Source organism: Micropterus dolomieu, linkage group LG20, assembly GCF_021292245.1.
Source record: "Micropterus dolomieu isolate WLL.071019.BEF.003 ecotype Adirondacks linkage group LG20, ASM2129224v1, whole genome shotgun sequence".
Classification (NCBI taxonomy): Eukaryota; Metazoa; Chordata; class Actinopteri; order Centrarchiformes; family Centrarchidae; genus Micropterus; species Micropterus dolomieu.
In genome coordinates, this window is record NC_060169.1 from 23,643,771 (window position 1) to 23,660,717 (window position 16,947).

The following is a 16,947-nucleotide window of genomic DNA, read 5'->3' on the forward strand; positions in this document are numbered from 1 at the left end:
ATGTCTTTCATTCAATCAGTTCTATCTTACTTTCATCAGTAAGTTCAGTGTTCATCTCTATAGATTTTATAATACAAGAATCATGTAGCCTAGGTGCTTTTAGCAAAAATTAAGCATGCAAGTCGGCAAAAAAAAGAATAACTATTGAGAACAGGATAATCTGATAAAAAATATTTGCATTTGGCATTCACTAATTAAGAATTTGAATTGTTGAGTTTGAGCTCTTGTTGCCACAGGCTGTTTGTACTTTCATGACTCTCATATAAGTTTAAGTTAGATTAAACTTGCATCCCCAACATAGAAGCAGTGGACAACAGAACCAGCCTCAGCCCTGACCAGATCTGCAAATTACTTGACCTCTGCCTAAACAACACCTATTTCTAATACAACGGTGGATTCTCCAGACAGAAGCATGGCTGTGCCATGGGTTCACCGGTATCCCAGATTGTGGCGAACATCTACATGGAAGAAGTGGAGAATAAAGCCCTCAACTCCTTCAGAGGAATAGCACCGAGCCACTGGTACAGATATGTGGACGACACCTGGGTCAAAATTAAAAGCCAGGAAGTGCAAGCCTTCACAGAACACATCAACTCTGTGGACAGTAACATCAAGTTCACACGAGAAGATGTTCAAACAACAGTTTGGCTTTCTTGGACTGCGCTGTACACATTGAAGAGGACAGGAGCCTGCAGATTGGTGTTTACACAAAACCCACACACACAGACCAATATCTACTCTTCGATTCCCACCACCCACTGGAGCACAAGCTAGGGGTCATGAGAACACTGCACCACAGAGCGGAAAACATACCAACAAGCGCCCAAGCCAGAGAGAAGGAACAGAACCACCTGAAGGGGGCACTTACAGCCTGTAGATACCCTAAATGGACCTTTGTGAAAACATCCACAAGATCCAGGAAGAACAAAACTACAGGGGATGAAGAAAAGAAGGTCAAACATAACAACAGTGCAGTGAGAATGCACAGACCTGTAAATTGGGGAGACTAAACAACCACTACACAAACGCGTGGCTCAACACAGAAGGGCCAACTCCTCAGATCAAGACTCTGCAGTCTACTTACATCTGAAGGACAGAGGACACTCGTTTGAGGACCACCAGGTGCACATTTTAGACAGAGAAGATGGATGGTTTGAAAGAGGTGTGAAGGAAGCCACCTACACCCGGGTTGAGAAGCAGTCATTGAACAGGGGAGGGGGTCTACGCCACCACTTATCCCCCACTTACAATGCTGTCCTTTCATCACTTCACAGGAAACTCAACAAACGTAACCTATTGGCCTCAGGTGAGGATGCCAACGATGGTAGTTCAGTCTTGGGTCACGGGTAGTCCTAACGACCATAACGACTGTCATTACAACAGCCTGGAACACTAACGAACCCTCACTGAGGTTAAATAGCCGAGTTTCCCTACCAGTCAGTCAGAACTGAAGAAGTCCTTTGGATGAGGGACGAAACGTCTTCTAGTATCTGCAACCAAGTCCAGGTGCCCTTGACTTTAACCTTCTTTGGATCACACTCACAATGTTCTCATATATACACTAAACAAAATTATAAATAAACCACTTTTGTTTTTGCCCCCATTCATCATGAGCTGAACTCAAAGATCTAAGACTTTCTCTACGTACACAAAAGGCCTATTTCTCTCAAATATTGTTCACAAATCTGTGTTAATGAGCACTTCTTCTTTGCCGAGATAATCCATCCACCTCACAGGTTCGTGACAATTTGTGCAGAAATTCTTTGGTTATGCAAACCGATTGTTGCAGCAGCTGTCCGGGTGGCTAGTCTCAGATGATCTTGGAGGTGAAGATGCTGGATGTGGAGGTAGTAGTCTAGTGTTGTTACACGTGGTCTGCGGTTGTTAGATTCAGAATCAGAAGGAGCTTTATTGCCAAGTAGTGTTTTACACATACAAGGAATTTGCTTTGGTGATAATGTGCTACACGTAGACAAACATACAGTTGACATAAATAAATGTAGAAATATATAAATATGGAATAGACAATACAAGTTATAATACAACTATTTGCAGAGAAAGAACAATGTTGCAGATATTTACGTGTGCATTATTCTGGATTTGTGTTGTGCAAATTGACAATATAAAAATACACAACAACAAAGATTAACAATTAACAACAAATATGTGCAGTGTGCCAGGTTTGTGCATGATATGAAATTAAATTATATTTACATGTGCAGAGACATTTGTATTATTTGAAAGTGGGGTGTGTCAGTGAGGGACCCAGGCCTTGTTAATGAGGCTAGCTGCAGACTCTGATGGACATTCCTGCAGTCAGCATGACAATTGCACACTCCCTCAAAATGTATGACATCTGTGGCATTGTGCTGTGTGATGGAACTGCACATTTTCAAGTGGCCTTTTATTGCGGCCAGCCTGAGGCACACCTGCGCAATACTCATGCTGTCTGATCAGGATCTTGATATGCCACACCATGAGGTGGATGGATTATCTCAGCAAAGGAGAAGTACTCACTAACACAGATTTCAACAGATTTGAGAACAATATTTGAGAGAAATAGGCTTTTGTGTACATAGAGAGTCTTAGATCTTTGAGTTCAGCTCATGATGAATGGAGCAAAAACAAAAGTGTTGCATTTATAATTTTGGTCAGTGTATATAGATTAAGGGGTGCTGCATCTCCACTGAACAGAATTAATTTACCTCCTATAAACAACAGTAAGCTGATTCCCCTTGTCTTTCTTGTTTCCCTCCATGATCCAATTAAGTCAAAATGTCATTAAATCAATATTTAGAAAGGTTTAGGTTTATATTGTGACCTGTGTTGCTCCTGCTCTTCTTGCTGCTCTTGGAGCTCCGTCTGGAGGAGGTGGTGGCTGAGCTGTGCTCACTGAGGGAGTCCTGAGCAGAGGAGGTACTTCCTGTGTTCTCGCTGCTGTCTCTCAGCATGCTCTCATAGCCACTGCTGCCTCCGCTGTGGTAAAACAAGGCTGTCTTTCCCATGGCCGGGGGGAGCTCGCCACTCAGTACACTGCTGTTGGAGGCAAAATGAGATCACAGTTAAAGGTAAAAGTCTAGTAGCACCAAAGGTATTGTGTGAAAATATTAAATTTGACATTTCTCAATGAACTTAAGCGTATACCTGTTGTCACTAGCATGACCGCTGCTGCAGCGGTGTGGTTTTCTGGGAGCTGTAATCTTGCTGTAGGGAGAGGGCAGCGTTTGGACCACTGCTGCCTTCTCCTCTCCCAGGCTACTTCCACCACCACCACCCCCTCCTGCTCCAGCTCCCCCTCCACTGAGAACAGAAAAACAGGAAAAAAAGTTTAAAATATAAACAGATTCTTTTCTGAATTGGTCTTAATGCCATGTTTGCCTTTTTTAGTTAATATTTGACAGATGACAGCAGAGGGAACTACATGCAGGAAAAGTCCGCGATGGAAGTAGAACTAGGAGGATACTGCCGGCAGCACCTCAGACCATAATAATTTTCTTTGTGTAGGATGTCCTACTAAAAGCTTGAAATTAAAAATAAAACAAAGTAAAACTGACTAACCTTGCCACTCCAACTACTCTTTCCTCTCCTGATGGAGATGGATCGGTACCTCCTCCCTGGGCATGATTCCTGGAACGGGAGCCTGCACTGCCCTGGAGGAGCTCTGAGATTCGACCGTTGACTGCCCGGAGAGGAAGCTTGGCAGCCAGACTTCCCCCTCGACTGCGGCTCAAAGACTGGGTAGACCAGGATCCAGGGGAAGGTCCCTGCTGCTGCTGAGGGACCTGGACTGAGCTCTGGGGCTGAGGAAACAGATAATTGACTTAGGTGGATGGAAGGTCAAATGGATGCCATGACGGCTTGAATTACTTGCATTGAGTAAATTATGAAAGTGTTCTCTGTTTCTTTTTGTGTAAAAGAAGTGCACATAGAGGAAAGGCCGCACACTAAGAGGTTCGTCTAGTTTTGTGTGATGAGCAGAGTTATGTAGTGCAGGTGTTATAAGTGTGTTTATTTACGGTGAAGAAATATTCCGTCCTACCTTTCCATTAGGAGGAAGGCTAGAGCTGCGGCTGGCAGCTTGGCTTAAAGACTTGGTGGAGAAGCTCAGAGTCTTGGTGCTGGAGGCAGACAGACTCCTGGCCTTGGGACTGCTGGTCATCAGCAACTTACTGACTGCTGAGATCTTTGACTGGCTGCTGGTTTTGGCTGGTGACTGAGGAGTGCTGCTTGGACCGGGGCTGGCACTGAAACTGGGGCTGCTACTGTTTCCAGTAGGAGAAGATACTGATCCAGCACGGGTGAGGCTGCGCCCAGCACGAGGCATGGTGCTGTCCCCTCTTACACATCCTCCTCCTCCTCTGAGGCTCTCCCCCCTCTCCAGAGAGAAACAGTCGTAGTGGTGGGACCCACTGTGGGAGCTGTGGACCCGACCCAGAGAGTTGGTTCTATTTGCAAGCTGTTCCAACTTGGCACTGAAAAGTTTACTGCTGTCTATGCTGGAGCCTCGTTGTCTGATAACACCTGCATCATCTGCTGAGCTGCCCAGTAACGAAACTCCGTGGCTGGGTTGGTGAAGAGGGCTGGCTGCTCTGTTCCGCTGGTCGAGGCTGGACTTCCTTACCGGTGGCAGAGGTGGGATTCCTCCCTTCTTGTGGGAGAAAAAGCCCTGTTTTCCAGTTGATCCCCGGCGGTCAAGTGTGGCACGGGGACTGCAGGGAGTTGAAGCGGTGACTCCAAGATTACGGTACTCGATTCCACTGTCTAAGCCGTCGTGGCGGTTGAGACGGTGCCAGCCGCGGGGAAGACTGGCAGTACGGTGGATATCTGGGCTGTAGCTACTCGCCAGGCATTCTCCCTGGGCAACAACAGAAACCATCTCACAGCCATCCACCACTCTCTTAACGGAATCTGGAGACGACACAACCTCACCACCTGAACTAGAGCTGCCGTTATCCCCACCTACAAGAAAAGCAAATTAGAATTTTATAATATAATAATCCAGCAAAAATCCAGCAAATATTTTATATATATTTTGAAACAACATTTCCCTATTTGATACAATGAGACCCAAGCCAGCCATCAGGAGCAACCAATGTGTCAGGCCTGTGTTAAAAATGCTAAATGAGATAAATGAGGGTAAATCAAAACAAAAACAACACAGGGCAGCTACAGTCGCCAAAGACTGTCAGCCCCCCCTGCCTGCTTTTAACCTAATGATATCTCTGCCTGTAACCACACGCAAATGGTCACACGCACGTTAACACAACATTCAGTCTGTGAGTTGAGTGCGCATGACTGAGCAGTGTTCAGAAAAAATAGACAGAAAAGGTGGAACTGAGAGGGAACGTAGTCAAACTACAAAAGCAGTGGAGGAAAGTGTAGCTAAATGCTGCAAAATTACAGCTATGTTCACGAGAGAAAAAAAAACATGTTTGCAGCAGCCCTCAGCACTTTATAATATTGCAACCTTCCCGGGTTGATTCTTTTTTTTAAAAAAACCAAACAAAACAAGTGGCATCAATACAGTATTTAGAAAAGAATGAGATGTGTAAAAATGGAAATAATCTGTTAACTATTTTATTAACTACTCAAACTGAAGACTCTTAAAGATATGTTACTAGCATAAACAGTAAAAATATTTCTACAAAGCAGTTACACTATACGTGGTCTATTGTGAACATGAAGAGATTGTCGTTACATTCCCGGCCTGACTTATTATCCCAGTCTGGCCCTGCTTACCATCCCTGCAGAAGCTCCGGTAGTCTCCGGTCCCAGCTACAGTCTGGTTCTTTGAATGCTCTGCCTCTCTCTTCCCCGGCTTCACTTCACACACAAGCTCCCTGGACCTCCCCTCCTCCATGCCACGCTTCAACCAGGGGTCTTCAAAGCTCATCTCACTGGAAATCGAAGCTAAAAGTTGTGCATTCAATTTGCCTGGGTCTTTCATTAAGCTAGTCTTTGTAGGTGAATAGAGCATGCTTGGTTCCTGTAAAACCATGGGTTTGACAGCCACACATGGGTGCACACTGATGGTGGTCTTGAAGGGAGAGAAGTTACCAGCTCCTGCCAGAATCTGGATGTTTGTTTTAGCCATGGACGGAGGCAGTTTCCTCAGCCTGTCTTTGGTTGGAGTTCCCTTATCACTCCCGTTTTCTGACAGCACCACCTCTCCTTCCAGACTCCCTCTTCTCAGGCTGCCACAGCTTTCATAACCACCCATCCCCTCCACTCCAAAAGAAAGGCTCTGGTTGGGTTCAGGTTCAGCCAGGGCCTCTCCGTGCTGGCTCTGGGACTGACTGAAGCTGTGGAGAGACTGGTCAGCTTCACTGCCCACACTCAGATCGCTCATCCAGGAGGAGATGGGTGACCCACAGTTAGACATCACTGTGGCTAAGGCTTCACCTTCTAGCCGCAGCTTGGCCATGGCAACCTACAACAGGACACAATTCAATCGGCATCTTGATATCCAGACAACAAATCATCTACTTAGTATAAGATTTAGGCTATGGACTAGTAGTACAGATAAGCTGCCATCTTCATTAAACTTTATTTAAATTCTTCAGCTAAAAATAATTTTGTCACATGAAGTATCATTGAATATAATAAATAATTTATGATTCATCAACGCAACAAGCATTTTGTAAAAAAATTAATCTGCTTCATGTCTGAATTTTTATATGAATTAATTAATACATTTTGAATTTAAAAAAGCTATACATTTAATAGATATACTCCCGTAATAAGAAAGATGTCAGTGTTCAGCGGCAGCCATGTTTGGCCAACAGCCCTAGTCTATGAACTTTGCCATGGTGGCTATTGTTCTGTATTTGTTTTTTATGGTTCAAATCATTTCAAATCAGCTATTTGCTTTAGTTAAACACACATATCTGCTTGCCAGTTATCTTACTGTGTCACTGTAAATGCAAAGCAAGTCAGTCACACTAACCTCTGCCATGGCAACAACCCCTGAGGTCGTTGCAGGACCTGCAGGCATGAAATAATCCTCCACAGCTCCATCCTCAGCAGTACCGCTGGAGGTGCTGACAGCTTGAGAGGCCGAGGTGAGGGCAGTGACAGAGCAACAGTTGCCGGTGAAGCTGATGATGCTCGTTGGACGACAGGTTAGGGCCTGAGTCTCCATGAGAGCTACATGAAGGTCCTCATCACCTCCAGAAGTTATAGTGTACACGATTTCATCCTCCCCAAGAGAGAGAGGTCCAAATGTTCCTCCAGATACTGCCGGTCCTGAGTAGAGAGAAACAAGTTACCACATTTGTTAATTTTGTTCTTGCTTAGTGTGGTAAGTATTTGTCGTCATAATTGTAAGGGTTTTTGCATCTCACTCCCCTTTCCCTGTGTAAAAATAGCTGTCTTTCAGTGCCACTCACCATCCCTGTGAGTGTCCATGGGTATCGGCGGGACGTCATCATCACAGAGTGTCTCAGCTGAGCCCAGGCTGGCAGACAGAGACGGAGTTGGCTCTCTGACTTGTGGGCTCATGCCCACTGGAGAAGTCCTGGACAGCACAGACTCTGTGGAGGATCGGCCACTGTCTGCAGCCAAACTGTCTACAGAACCAGAAAAAAACATTTGGCATCGTAATTTATGTTGTTTCCAACAGAATACATGTAAATCACCAATGTGACTATATTACATGCCTTACAGTAAGACAGTAACATGGGCTCTGTTGACTGTTAACAACAAAAAAAAAAAACAAGTAGAAATCATTGAATGTTAAATTTTGAAAAGTTTAAATCAATCATAAAGATGAAACATGTTTTTCAAAGTTTCCGTATAAGCACAATTCTAAAGCATAAACAGGTAGAAAGGTGCCTACTGTCTGAGGTCAAAGCATCTATGGCCTGGCCATCTTGAGCCAGAGTGTGAGAGGACAAAGGGGGCGTTGCCGGCATCACGCCCTTCTGAGTGTACACTTTACACCGCTGGGATGGGGAGGATGGTGGCCTGAGGAAGAATACGAGGATCAAACATTATGGCGTTAAGTTAAATCTGCAGTTGTTATTATTGCACAGATATGTATGCATGCATGTACTTTACCTGTAGTCTGAGGTTTTTGTCAGGCTGGCAATGCCGAGGCGTGGTGATCCAAGTGGGCGTGCCTTCCCCTCAGCGTTACTGCCCACGTTCAGACTCTCGTGGCTGTTCAGAGAGACAATAAGTGAGACATCTCGTCAATGAAAGTCAAACACATTCCAATGACACTCCTTAATAAAATTCACAGTATTTTTTATTTTTTTTGGTTACACCTGTCCTCACCTGTCATGCATGTGGGAGCTCTTGGCCCTATGCAGGGGGTTAGAGGTGATGCTGCTACTTCCTGTAACACTTCTGGTACTAGTAACTATGGGGGAACCAGAACTCTGAGCCAGACTGTGGATCATTGTCTGGGCCAGCTCCGCCTCTTCCACCACCTCCTTGATCTCCTGTAGCTGCTGGTCATTGGTCCTCCTCCTGGATGCTGCTGCTGCTGCTGCTGCTGCTGCTGCTGAGGAGAAGGAGGACTGCACTGCACCTCCTACAGCACACGCAGAGCCTGGACATATTGGACCAAATAAATCCCAGACCAAAGATTACAGGAACAGTAAAATCGGACTTGACTTGATGCTGAATTAGAGAATTACAGTTGGCACACTGAGCTACGGAAGACTTCAAAGCCCCAAAATTATCAGGGTCCCAAAAGTAAAAGACACTGGAATACAACATGCATCTACAGTGTATCTACAGTATATGTAAAAAACAAATTAACCTGTTTTGGTGTCTGTATCCAACACAGCAGCGGAACCAGGAGCAGAAGGAGCTGAGGTTGGGGCGCCTGAAGATGGACATAATTCTTGTTTGGCTCCTTGTCTGCTCACTGCAACCTCTTCAAAGGGGAACTTTGTCACCTGAACAAAGGGACAGAGGCATGGATGAAAAAGAAGAAAACTTCATGTGAGAATACCTGAGATAGTTTGATTTGATTTTTGACAAAGGAATTGCTCTGCACTTATGTTGCCTTCAGCACTGGTGGATGAAAATGAACAAGATCACTTGAGCTACTAACAACAATAATAAGGTATTGCCACCACAGCTCAAGCAGTGACAAGCAAAGTGCAAGCAAAATAGCAGTTACAGTTACATTCAAATGGAAAAAAGTTGTTTTTTCCATTTGAATAAAGTGTTCCAATTGTCAAACAACCTGTCAAACTTTCAATATACCATCAAATACAGATCCCATCAAACTAACAGACAAGTTTTACTTTTCTTTTTATAATAAAAACAACAAAAAGACAGAAATCTCTTAGTACCTCCTCGCTGCCATCTATGCAGTCCAGTCTCTCCTGCAGTTCTGCAAAGGTGTTGCACTTCAGGCACTCAGCTCCTTCCTCTGGGACCGGGGCCAACGGCTGCCCAAGAAGTGACTGAGCAGGCTGAGGCAGCGGCTGAGAGGGGCCACAGGGCTGGTCCTGCGGCTGAGACTGCACCTGTTGGAGCAGAAATCACAGACAAGTAAGTGTTACTTTACAACAAATATTCTTCTGATTACGCCTGGCTGTCAAAACTCTAAAGACATATTTAAATTACCTTGTTCTGAGCTCCAGCTGCCTGACTTTGACTTTGTGTTTGCTGTTGCTCTGATGTTTTACCTCGAAGCAAAGCGGGAATAATTGGTACAAATTCTGGTGGTCCCTCATTGTCCGTCAGCTCTCTATCTGACACCGCAGCCCCATTCGGGCCCACATAGATCACTGTGTCACATGACTGCTCACTGCTCGAGTATTCATCAGGGTCACTGGACAGTCGCAGCAATGGAAGGTCAGAGTCAGTGTCACCACGCTGATGGAAAGGTCGCAGATGGGTCGGACGACGCATGCGACCCTCCTCGCAGGAGCTCTCTCCTCCAGAGGAGCTGGAGGTGTATTGCTGAGAAGGGACACAGATGGGCGAGGAGGAGGTGAGAGTAGGGTGGTGAGAGAGAAAATAATCCATTTTTAGAAGAACATTTTTTTTTGCCTTTAATTGACAGTTTGTACTGGAGAGACAGGAAAGACAGAGAAGAAAGAGAAAAGGATGAACATCAAGACAGCATGCACCTTATTCAAGCAACATAACATCTGATTTAACATAAGAACTTTCATTTAAAGTAACGATTCCTATTTCTATCACAGACTGCCACTTGGTATACGGTATCTCACCACTCGCCCCTTATTCGTCAGCAGAACAGTTTTGAAGTAAGTGAGCATGCGAAGTGAAAGGTGACACACGAGGCACATGTGGCACATGTCATGGAAAGGAAGGGGAGGTGATAAAATGCATGATGTCAACTCAGCACAAAACACATCATCATTCAAATAACAGTCATTTCAATTTGTAGGTAGTTATAAATAGCCAGGATTTTCACATGAACTCCAGAAATAAAACATTATGCAGTGCAATGGCAAGATTATGAGCAGGTGTATTATTGTAATATTGACACTGATAAACAGTTATGTGTCCATCTGTTTAAGGTATCTTACTAGTGACTGTAGTTGTCTTTATCCTGAACTCGAGTTTTAGTTTAATGAGAAACTATCTCCCAATTTTAATAAAGCATCAAGGTTTGATTCAAACTCACCACAGTGACTTTAGTTTTCTTCTTTTTCATGCGGAGGACGCGGGAAGCTATCTGGATGGTGGAAAGCGTTTCTGAGAAATCTCCGGGTGAGGCAGAGATGTGAGCAATCATGGTGGTCCGGCAGTTCATGTTGCCTAGCGACTCCCTTAGCAACATAGTCAGCTTGCTGTCCCTAGTAACGCACATACACCGAGACGTGAGACTAAAGACACGTTGGAAATGCACACAGTCACTCAAAGATGTGACAAAACTGGTCGATTTTCCAACAGACTCCCACACGTCTGACGAAGGATTATTAATAACTAAGAACACACAACATTTCTACAAGTAGGAGAGAATACTAATAGTTTGTTTAATAATGACAAACACCAGGTTACCATATTCATATAAATTAGACTAAAACATTCAAAAGGCAAACTTAATGGTAAATTTGTTATTGTGTTGATTATGGTTATTGATTAATGCTACTAAAACACATGAAAGGTTGCTATTCCAGACTAAAGCTAACAGAGGAGCACTCTGGATATTATGTACTCTAATATTGTCCCAGAGAGATTATACTAGCAGAGAGTAAAAGTAGGCTGTGTGTTTAAGAAAAGACTTTCTCCTGGGTGGGCTACTGCAATCATTCATAGCCTTTTTTGTATGTACGTGTGTGTGCGTGTGTGTGTGTGTGTGTGTGTGTGTGTGTGTGTGTGTGTTGAGGCCTGCAGGCTGACAGTGAGTAAAGCTCCTCTGTGGCCCAATACCTCATGCTGCTGTCCCCCTTTTCTAAAAACACAGCCTGCAGGCATGTCTCACACACGCATGTGTACATTCAAACACTCCTATCTTGACCTCCCTCTTCCTCGATGCTCCTCTCCTCTTCTTCTTTCTCTGTTTGCTGCCTCAGGCCTCAACACACCCTCCTCTCTCTCCCTCAGTATATCTCTCTATATCTCTCCATGAGATTAATGTAGGTAAATTCATGACTCATGAAGTATTCATTTGCATGTTAATTCAAGAGCTGGGGATGTTGGATTAGATCTTACCTCTCAGCCTGTGCTAGATATATTACTTTTTTAACTATGAAGACTAATATATGTTATATGATGCTCTATGATTAAAACTAGCCAATAATGAATGCAGCACCTAAATTCATAGATCACGATTATTACAATAAACTAATATTAAGCAGCACGCCTGAAGAAGCCACACTGGGAAACATGTCGTTCACTATCAGATTTGTACTTGTGTATGACAGAACTAATAAATTAAGACGATCTAGACTTTCCTGGAGCACGCTAGAATGTGTATGCTCATATTACTAACATTAAGAATTGCAATTGTCAAACGGGAAATTGGAGTATGGAACAACTGACTGTGTCCTGTATGGCAGAGACTCCAGTCAGTATAGGAGTTAATTTTAATGGAAACATTTAGGGAGCTATTTGACTGAATAGGGGGCTCTGCCAGGAAGGAGATACAGCAAGGGAGTGGTCTGATTAGGGCGAGAAGCTGTACAGAGTCCCTAAAGAGAAAGGTTGATGTTCAGTGAATGTGGGAAGAGCCTTTAAATCAACATGTTGTGGCTGAAACGTGGGTCTTGCAAGACTGCCATCTGTCTGGCATCACGCTGAGATGCTTGTGTTCTTGCCATCACAAAATGTTGACTTTGTGACAGTCTGCTGCTTCTTCCTGAACTTGGATGCTACAAATACATGATAATGTCCAATATTCTACTGATCAACTGGCTACTGGAACAAGGCTGCGATTATAAGAAAATCCAGAAAGTAATGAAGCACTTGGAGACAGGCTCAGCCCTTAACTGTGATGAAATTAACAAAGCAGAGTTTCTGGACTGAAGTGGATTTGGCTTTGCTTTCAATATTGTCACATCACAGGAAATACTGTTAGTAATTGTCGAAATGGTCCCCAGATGACCTAATGGCTTTGATGATCCCATGACTGTTTCTCTAGTGCCACCATGAGGTTGACATGTTTGTCTTTTAGTAAAATTTCTCAACAACTGTTGAATGGATTGCCATGAAATTAGGTACAAATATCCATGAAGCCCTGAGGATGAATCCCACTGACTTTTTCACTAGGGGCACCAGTAGGATTGGAACAAATGTTGGTAGGTTTTGGACTTTAATGTACCCCGCAGGATGAACTTTAGAGTGATCAACCTTTACTTTGTCCAATCCTTTGCTTTCTGACCAAATACCTGAAAAACTACTGACATTTCCGTCAGCCTTAGCTGTATTTTGTATTTAGTGCTAATTAGATACTGAAATAGTTAACAATGTAATTTCATTATCAGCTCATAAGTCACTTATCTGCTTACCATTGTCATTGCTAGCTTGTTAGCATGCTGATGTTAGCATTTAGCTCTAAGCACTGATATACATACTTTAAGTACAACCTCACAGAGCCACTAGCATCGACTGTGGTCTTGTTTCTCAAATTTCTTTCATTTAGGAGGTGCTGTTTAGGTTGTACCCCATTGTCTCCAAATTCTTGGACAGTATGACGACACTGACCCATCTTTCTCTTATATTCCAAGAAAGAAGATAATTAGCTAATGGCTATATCTTGCTATAGCCCTGCAGTGAACACTCCACTCGTCTCCACTGATGACTTGTCCATTGGTTCTTGAGAAGTGGCAATATCATGACATACTGTACATTGTAACCAGTCCAAACCCCCTAACAATCCAACAGCAGTCTGAGTCACCAGTGCCAAACCAGACTCAGCACAGCTTTGCTTGCTTACAGGCTTCAATGTTAGGTAGCAGGTTGTTTTGCAATGTAAATGCAAAAGCTGGTGATTAAATTAACCCAGCAAGAAGCACAGAACTACACACAAGGAGTGGAGGGAAAGGTAAAATTAGGACATTTACAGTTTGGTCCATATAATGTACATACTGTACTACTGTGCATACTGTACTGCCAAGGCATACTAAACATTAGCAATTATGATGTGTTTTGTTTTTTTAATTTTCTACCTGCTTCTGTCTGTATTATCGCTCCATCTGTGCTCTATCTCTCTCTTTCCTTTGGTCTCATTGCCAGTCAGTTAACCAGCAAAGTGAATGTGATGAATATGTAACAGCAGCTGCTGTTGTTTATAACATAAAGTCCCCAAAACCTGAGGCAACTTAAGAGATCGCTCTTCAGCTTTCCTGTCCTCATCTCCTCCAGCTCCAAAACATCCTGCTTTCCTCATCTTTCCTCCCCTCTCCACCCCTACTCTCCTCACACATGCTCACGCCACCTTACTTGTATGGGATGTGCTTGCTCCCGTTGACCAGGGCCAGGATCACATTGCCAAGGGCAGACAGAGAAAGGCACAGAGTGGCCGCGCTGGGTGAAGAGTTCTCCCTGCTTTTCCCACCTCCTTCTCCTCCAAGTACTTTGACATCACAGCTACCCAGGTCCAGCAGGTGGAGGCGACTACGACCTCCTGACACTAGCCAAATGAAACGATTTGTCAAAATGGAAGAGGAATGGGGTAAGGGGTAATCATATAAGATGGGGGTGAAATGAAAAGGAACAGAATAAAGTCAGTCTCAGATCACTGTCGCGATCATTTTGCAAGTTCAATTTACCACAAAAAAATCCTGATAAACTTTGCTCCTCAATAAGTACGTCAATTGATTTGTGGGGTAAGATCAGAATCAGATAATCTATAATTAAGATTAATTTGACATGGGAACTATATATCATCGACAAACAATAAAACATTCAGTAGTGATATTTTCAGAGTATAGACCAGATTGTTACAGTAGTATACTATTGATTATACACCTCAATGTACTATAGACATACAGTATTATACAATTTCCTAAATGAATCCTGAGAATGTGTACCAACATGACCAAAGGTTGTAGCTGAGTTGTTTTTCTGGATTCTGTAGCAACATAATGGGAAACCAAGCTCTCTAAAGGTTAAGACTGTTAGAAATTGTATTAAATTATGTGAGCCAGACATAGCTGAAAACATGTTGTGAAACAGTGTGTGCAGTGCCACATTAGTTGTTTATGTCATCTTCAAACATCCTTATTGCCTGCATGTGCATGTACTCATGTGCATACACACGCACACACAAGATACACACAATCTGCCTTATTCTCTCATATGTATGCACCCGTATGAGCGCTGAAAGTGCTTATTATCAGATAATTTGATCAGACATCTGTCACAGTCACCCTCTTGTCAAATGTGTTTACACACAAATAAACTACCCTTGCATCATTATCGCCCAGTTATTTATGGAGACATGAATTAATTTAAACACAGAATCTATATTGGAATCATACAGTCTGTGATAGGTATGTGTGCAACTCTGTTAAGAATTCTGGTGCTCAAGCTCCCTATGTATCCATAGAGGCTATAGGTAAATAGACTGATTGGTCTATCATTTCTGTGTACACTCACTCCTTTCTCTTGTTAGTGTCTGATTTTATTCTACTATAAGAGCAGAATAATAATATTTTAACAGTAATAATATCAATAACCATACTTACTCCCTCCTTTGCCTGTCTTTTCCATGCGATACTGGTATATGTGTAATGTAAACAGCATGTGTGAGTTCCTATGTTCTTCTTCGGTGGTGTTGGTGCGTTGGCTACTGTGGCGGGCGGCTATGGCTGCATCCAGAAACCAGGCTGCCTTCTCTGGGGTCGGAGCACGCAGTTCAGACTGGTTCTGGAGCTGGAGGATGTGTGGGAAGAGAAGATTCGTCTGAATATTGCCCATATATACATCATAATGAAGGACAGAGAGCCAGACAAGAGGGAACATTTAATCTCAGCTAGGGCTCGAAGTATCCAAACACTGTACTATTGTGTACATTGCGGATTCTGCATGTGTGTTTGGTATATTCAAATAAAGCATTTTTAAATTTGCCTGCAGGTATGGGAGACAGAGATAGAGGGAGTAAACAAAAGAGAGAGAGAGAGAGAGAGAGAGAGAGTGTGTGTGTGTGTGTGTGTGTGTGTGGTACTGCAGGGTATCATTACTGATGAGATTATGTCAGATTAGTTAAGGATTACACAGATGTTCTTGTATCAGACCCTATAATCCTATAAACATATAGCTGCAGCCACACACACACACAGGTTGGTAAGTGCACACACACACACACACACACACACACATACTGCTATGTAGTTACTACCTTAAAATTAATCATAATTTTAATGGTAATGAGACTTAATTCCATGTAAGAAGCCTTAATTTGCCTGAATCATGCTCATTAGTAAATTCAAAAATGCCGGTGAGCAAAGTTGATTTAAGTCTTTTGCGTTTGACACGGTTCTTCTTAGATTCTGACTTCTGCCAGTCAGAAGCAGTGACTGTATTCTAAGTAAAACAGATTAATACATTAGCTATTTGTGAACCTGGTGTTTTAAAAGATGCCTAGTTTATTTTGAAATAAAAGGGACTCTAATGGCATATTAAAGCTCTTATGCTGCTTTGAGCATTCACCCTCCACAGTAGCTGAGATAACAGAGAATTGCCTGAGGCTAAAAAAACAAAGGTAAAGCATATTGATACAAGGCCCAAGGCTGTTCATATACACACTCACTGGATTTAATCTGCAGCAACTGCATTATGATGTCAGCTGCAGTGTGTTTGAATGTGTGCATGTGTTTGTGTACGTGTGCGTTTATGCGAGTACCTGCATGCCACAGATGGGGTCCTCAAACAGGTAGACTCCAGGTGACTGTCCATCCTGTAAGCTGCCTGTGGCTACTTCAGACAGCAAGTCCTTAAGGTTCTCCTCTTTTCCCCAAACCTATCCACACAAACACACACACACACACACACACACACACACACACACACACAAGTTTACTAGTAGTAAGCACCTCATTGTCTTTTATTTGTCTGTCAAAACCCTTTCCCAAATTGATCAATGACTAAATCCGGTCAGACCAATTTTAAAGGGAGAGTCCAGCAGGGAATGTTTCAAGTTGAGGTCTCGTCAGTAACACTGACCTCGACTGCGGAGACACGAACAGAGAAGCGTGCGCCTGTTTTCTCCTTCCTCTCATTGATGAGTTTAAACAACCAGGAGATGGCACAGGGGATAATACCCAGAGTCTGAAGAGAGTCATCACGTCCAATCATTGTGTAAGATTTACCTGGAAGAGACAGAGAGGAAGACAAAATAGGGGAAAGAAGTACTTTGTATGAATAGACCTGTGTGTGAAACGTGTATTTGAGTGCCTGAACATGTATGTGCGTCTGGAGCCTCTAGATCTGTCCCTTTGAGCCACAAGATGATTATTACCCCTCCCACCCCCACCCCTCCCCCCTCACACACACACACACACACACACCTGC

General features: G+C 43.4%; 1 protein-coding gene across 1 annotated transcript in view; it reads right to left on the bottom strand.

Moving 5' to 3' along the window:
• kif26ba (kinesin family member 26Ba) overlaps window positions 1-16,947 on the bottom strand; it is a 76,615-nt gene that overhangs the window by 9,444 nt on the left and 50,224 nt on the right. Inside the window, exons 6-23 of the mRNA XM_046033279.1 lie at window positions 16,600-16,745; window positions 16,280-16,396; window positions 15,123-15,309; window positions 13,876-14,065; window positions 10,616-10,787; window positions 9,586-9,924; window positions 9,309-9,485; window positions 8,768-8,906; window positions 8,278-8,554; window positions 8,059-8,160; window positions 7,838-7,965; window positions 7,389-7,568; window positions 6,947-7,245; window positions 5,740-6,430; window positions 4,040-4,959; window positions 3,559-3,800; window positions 3,145-3,300; window positions 2,822-3,036 (exon numbers count right to left, since the gene is read on the bottom strand). Of these exons, the coding sequence (XP_045889235.1) occupies window positions 2,822-3,036; window positions 3,145-3,300; window positions 3,559-3,800; window positions 4,040-4,959; window positions 5,740-6,430; window positions 6,947-7,245; window positions 7,389-7,568; window positions 7,838-7,965; window positions 8,059-8,160; window positions 8,278-8,554; window positions 8,768-8,906; window positions 9,309-9,485; window positions 9,586-9,924; window positions 10,616-10,787; window positions 13,876-14,065; window positions 15,123-15,309; window positions 16,280-16,396; window positions 16,600-16,745 (4,677 nt within the window). The remainder of the gene's footprint in view (window positions 1-2,821; window positions 3,037-3,144; window positions 3,301-3,558; window positions 3,801-4,039; window positions 4,960-5,739; window positions 6,431-6,946; window positions 7,246-7,388; window positions 7,569-7,837; window positions 7,966-8,058; window positions 8,161-8,277; window positions 8,555-8,767; window positions 8,907-9,308; window positions 9,486-9,585; window positions 9,925-10,615; window positions 10,788-13,875; window positions 14,066-15,122; window positions 15,310-16,279; window positions 16,397-16,599; window positions 16,746-16,947) is intronic.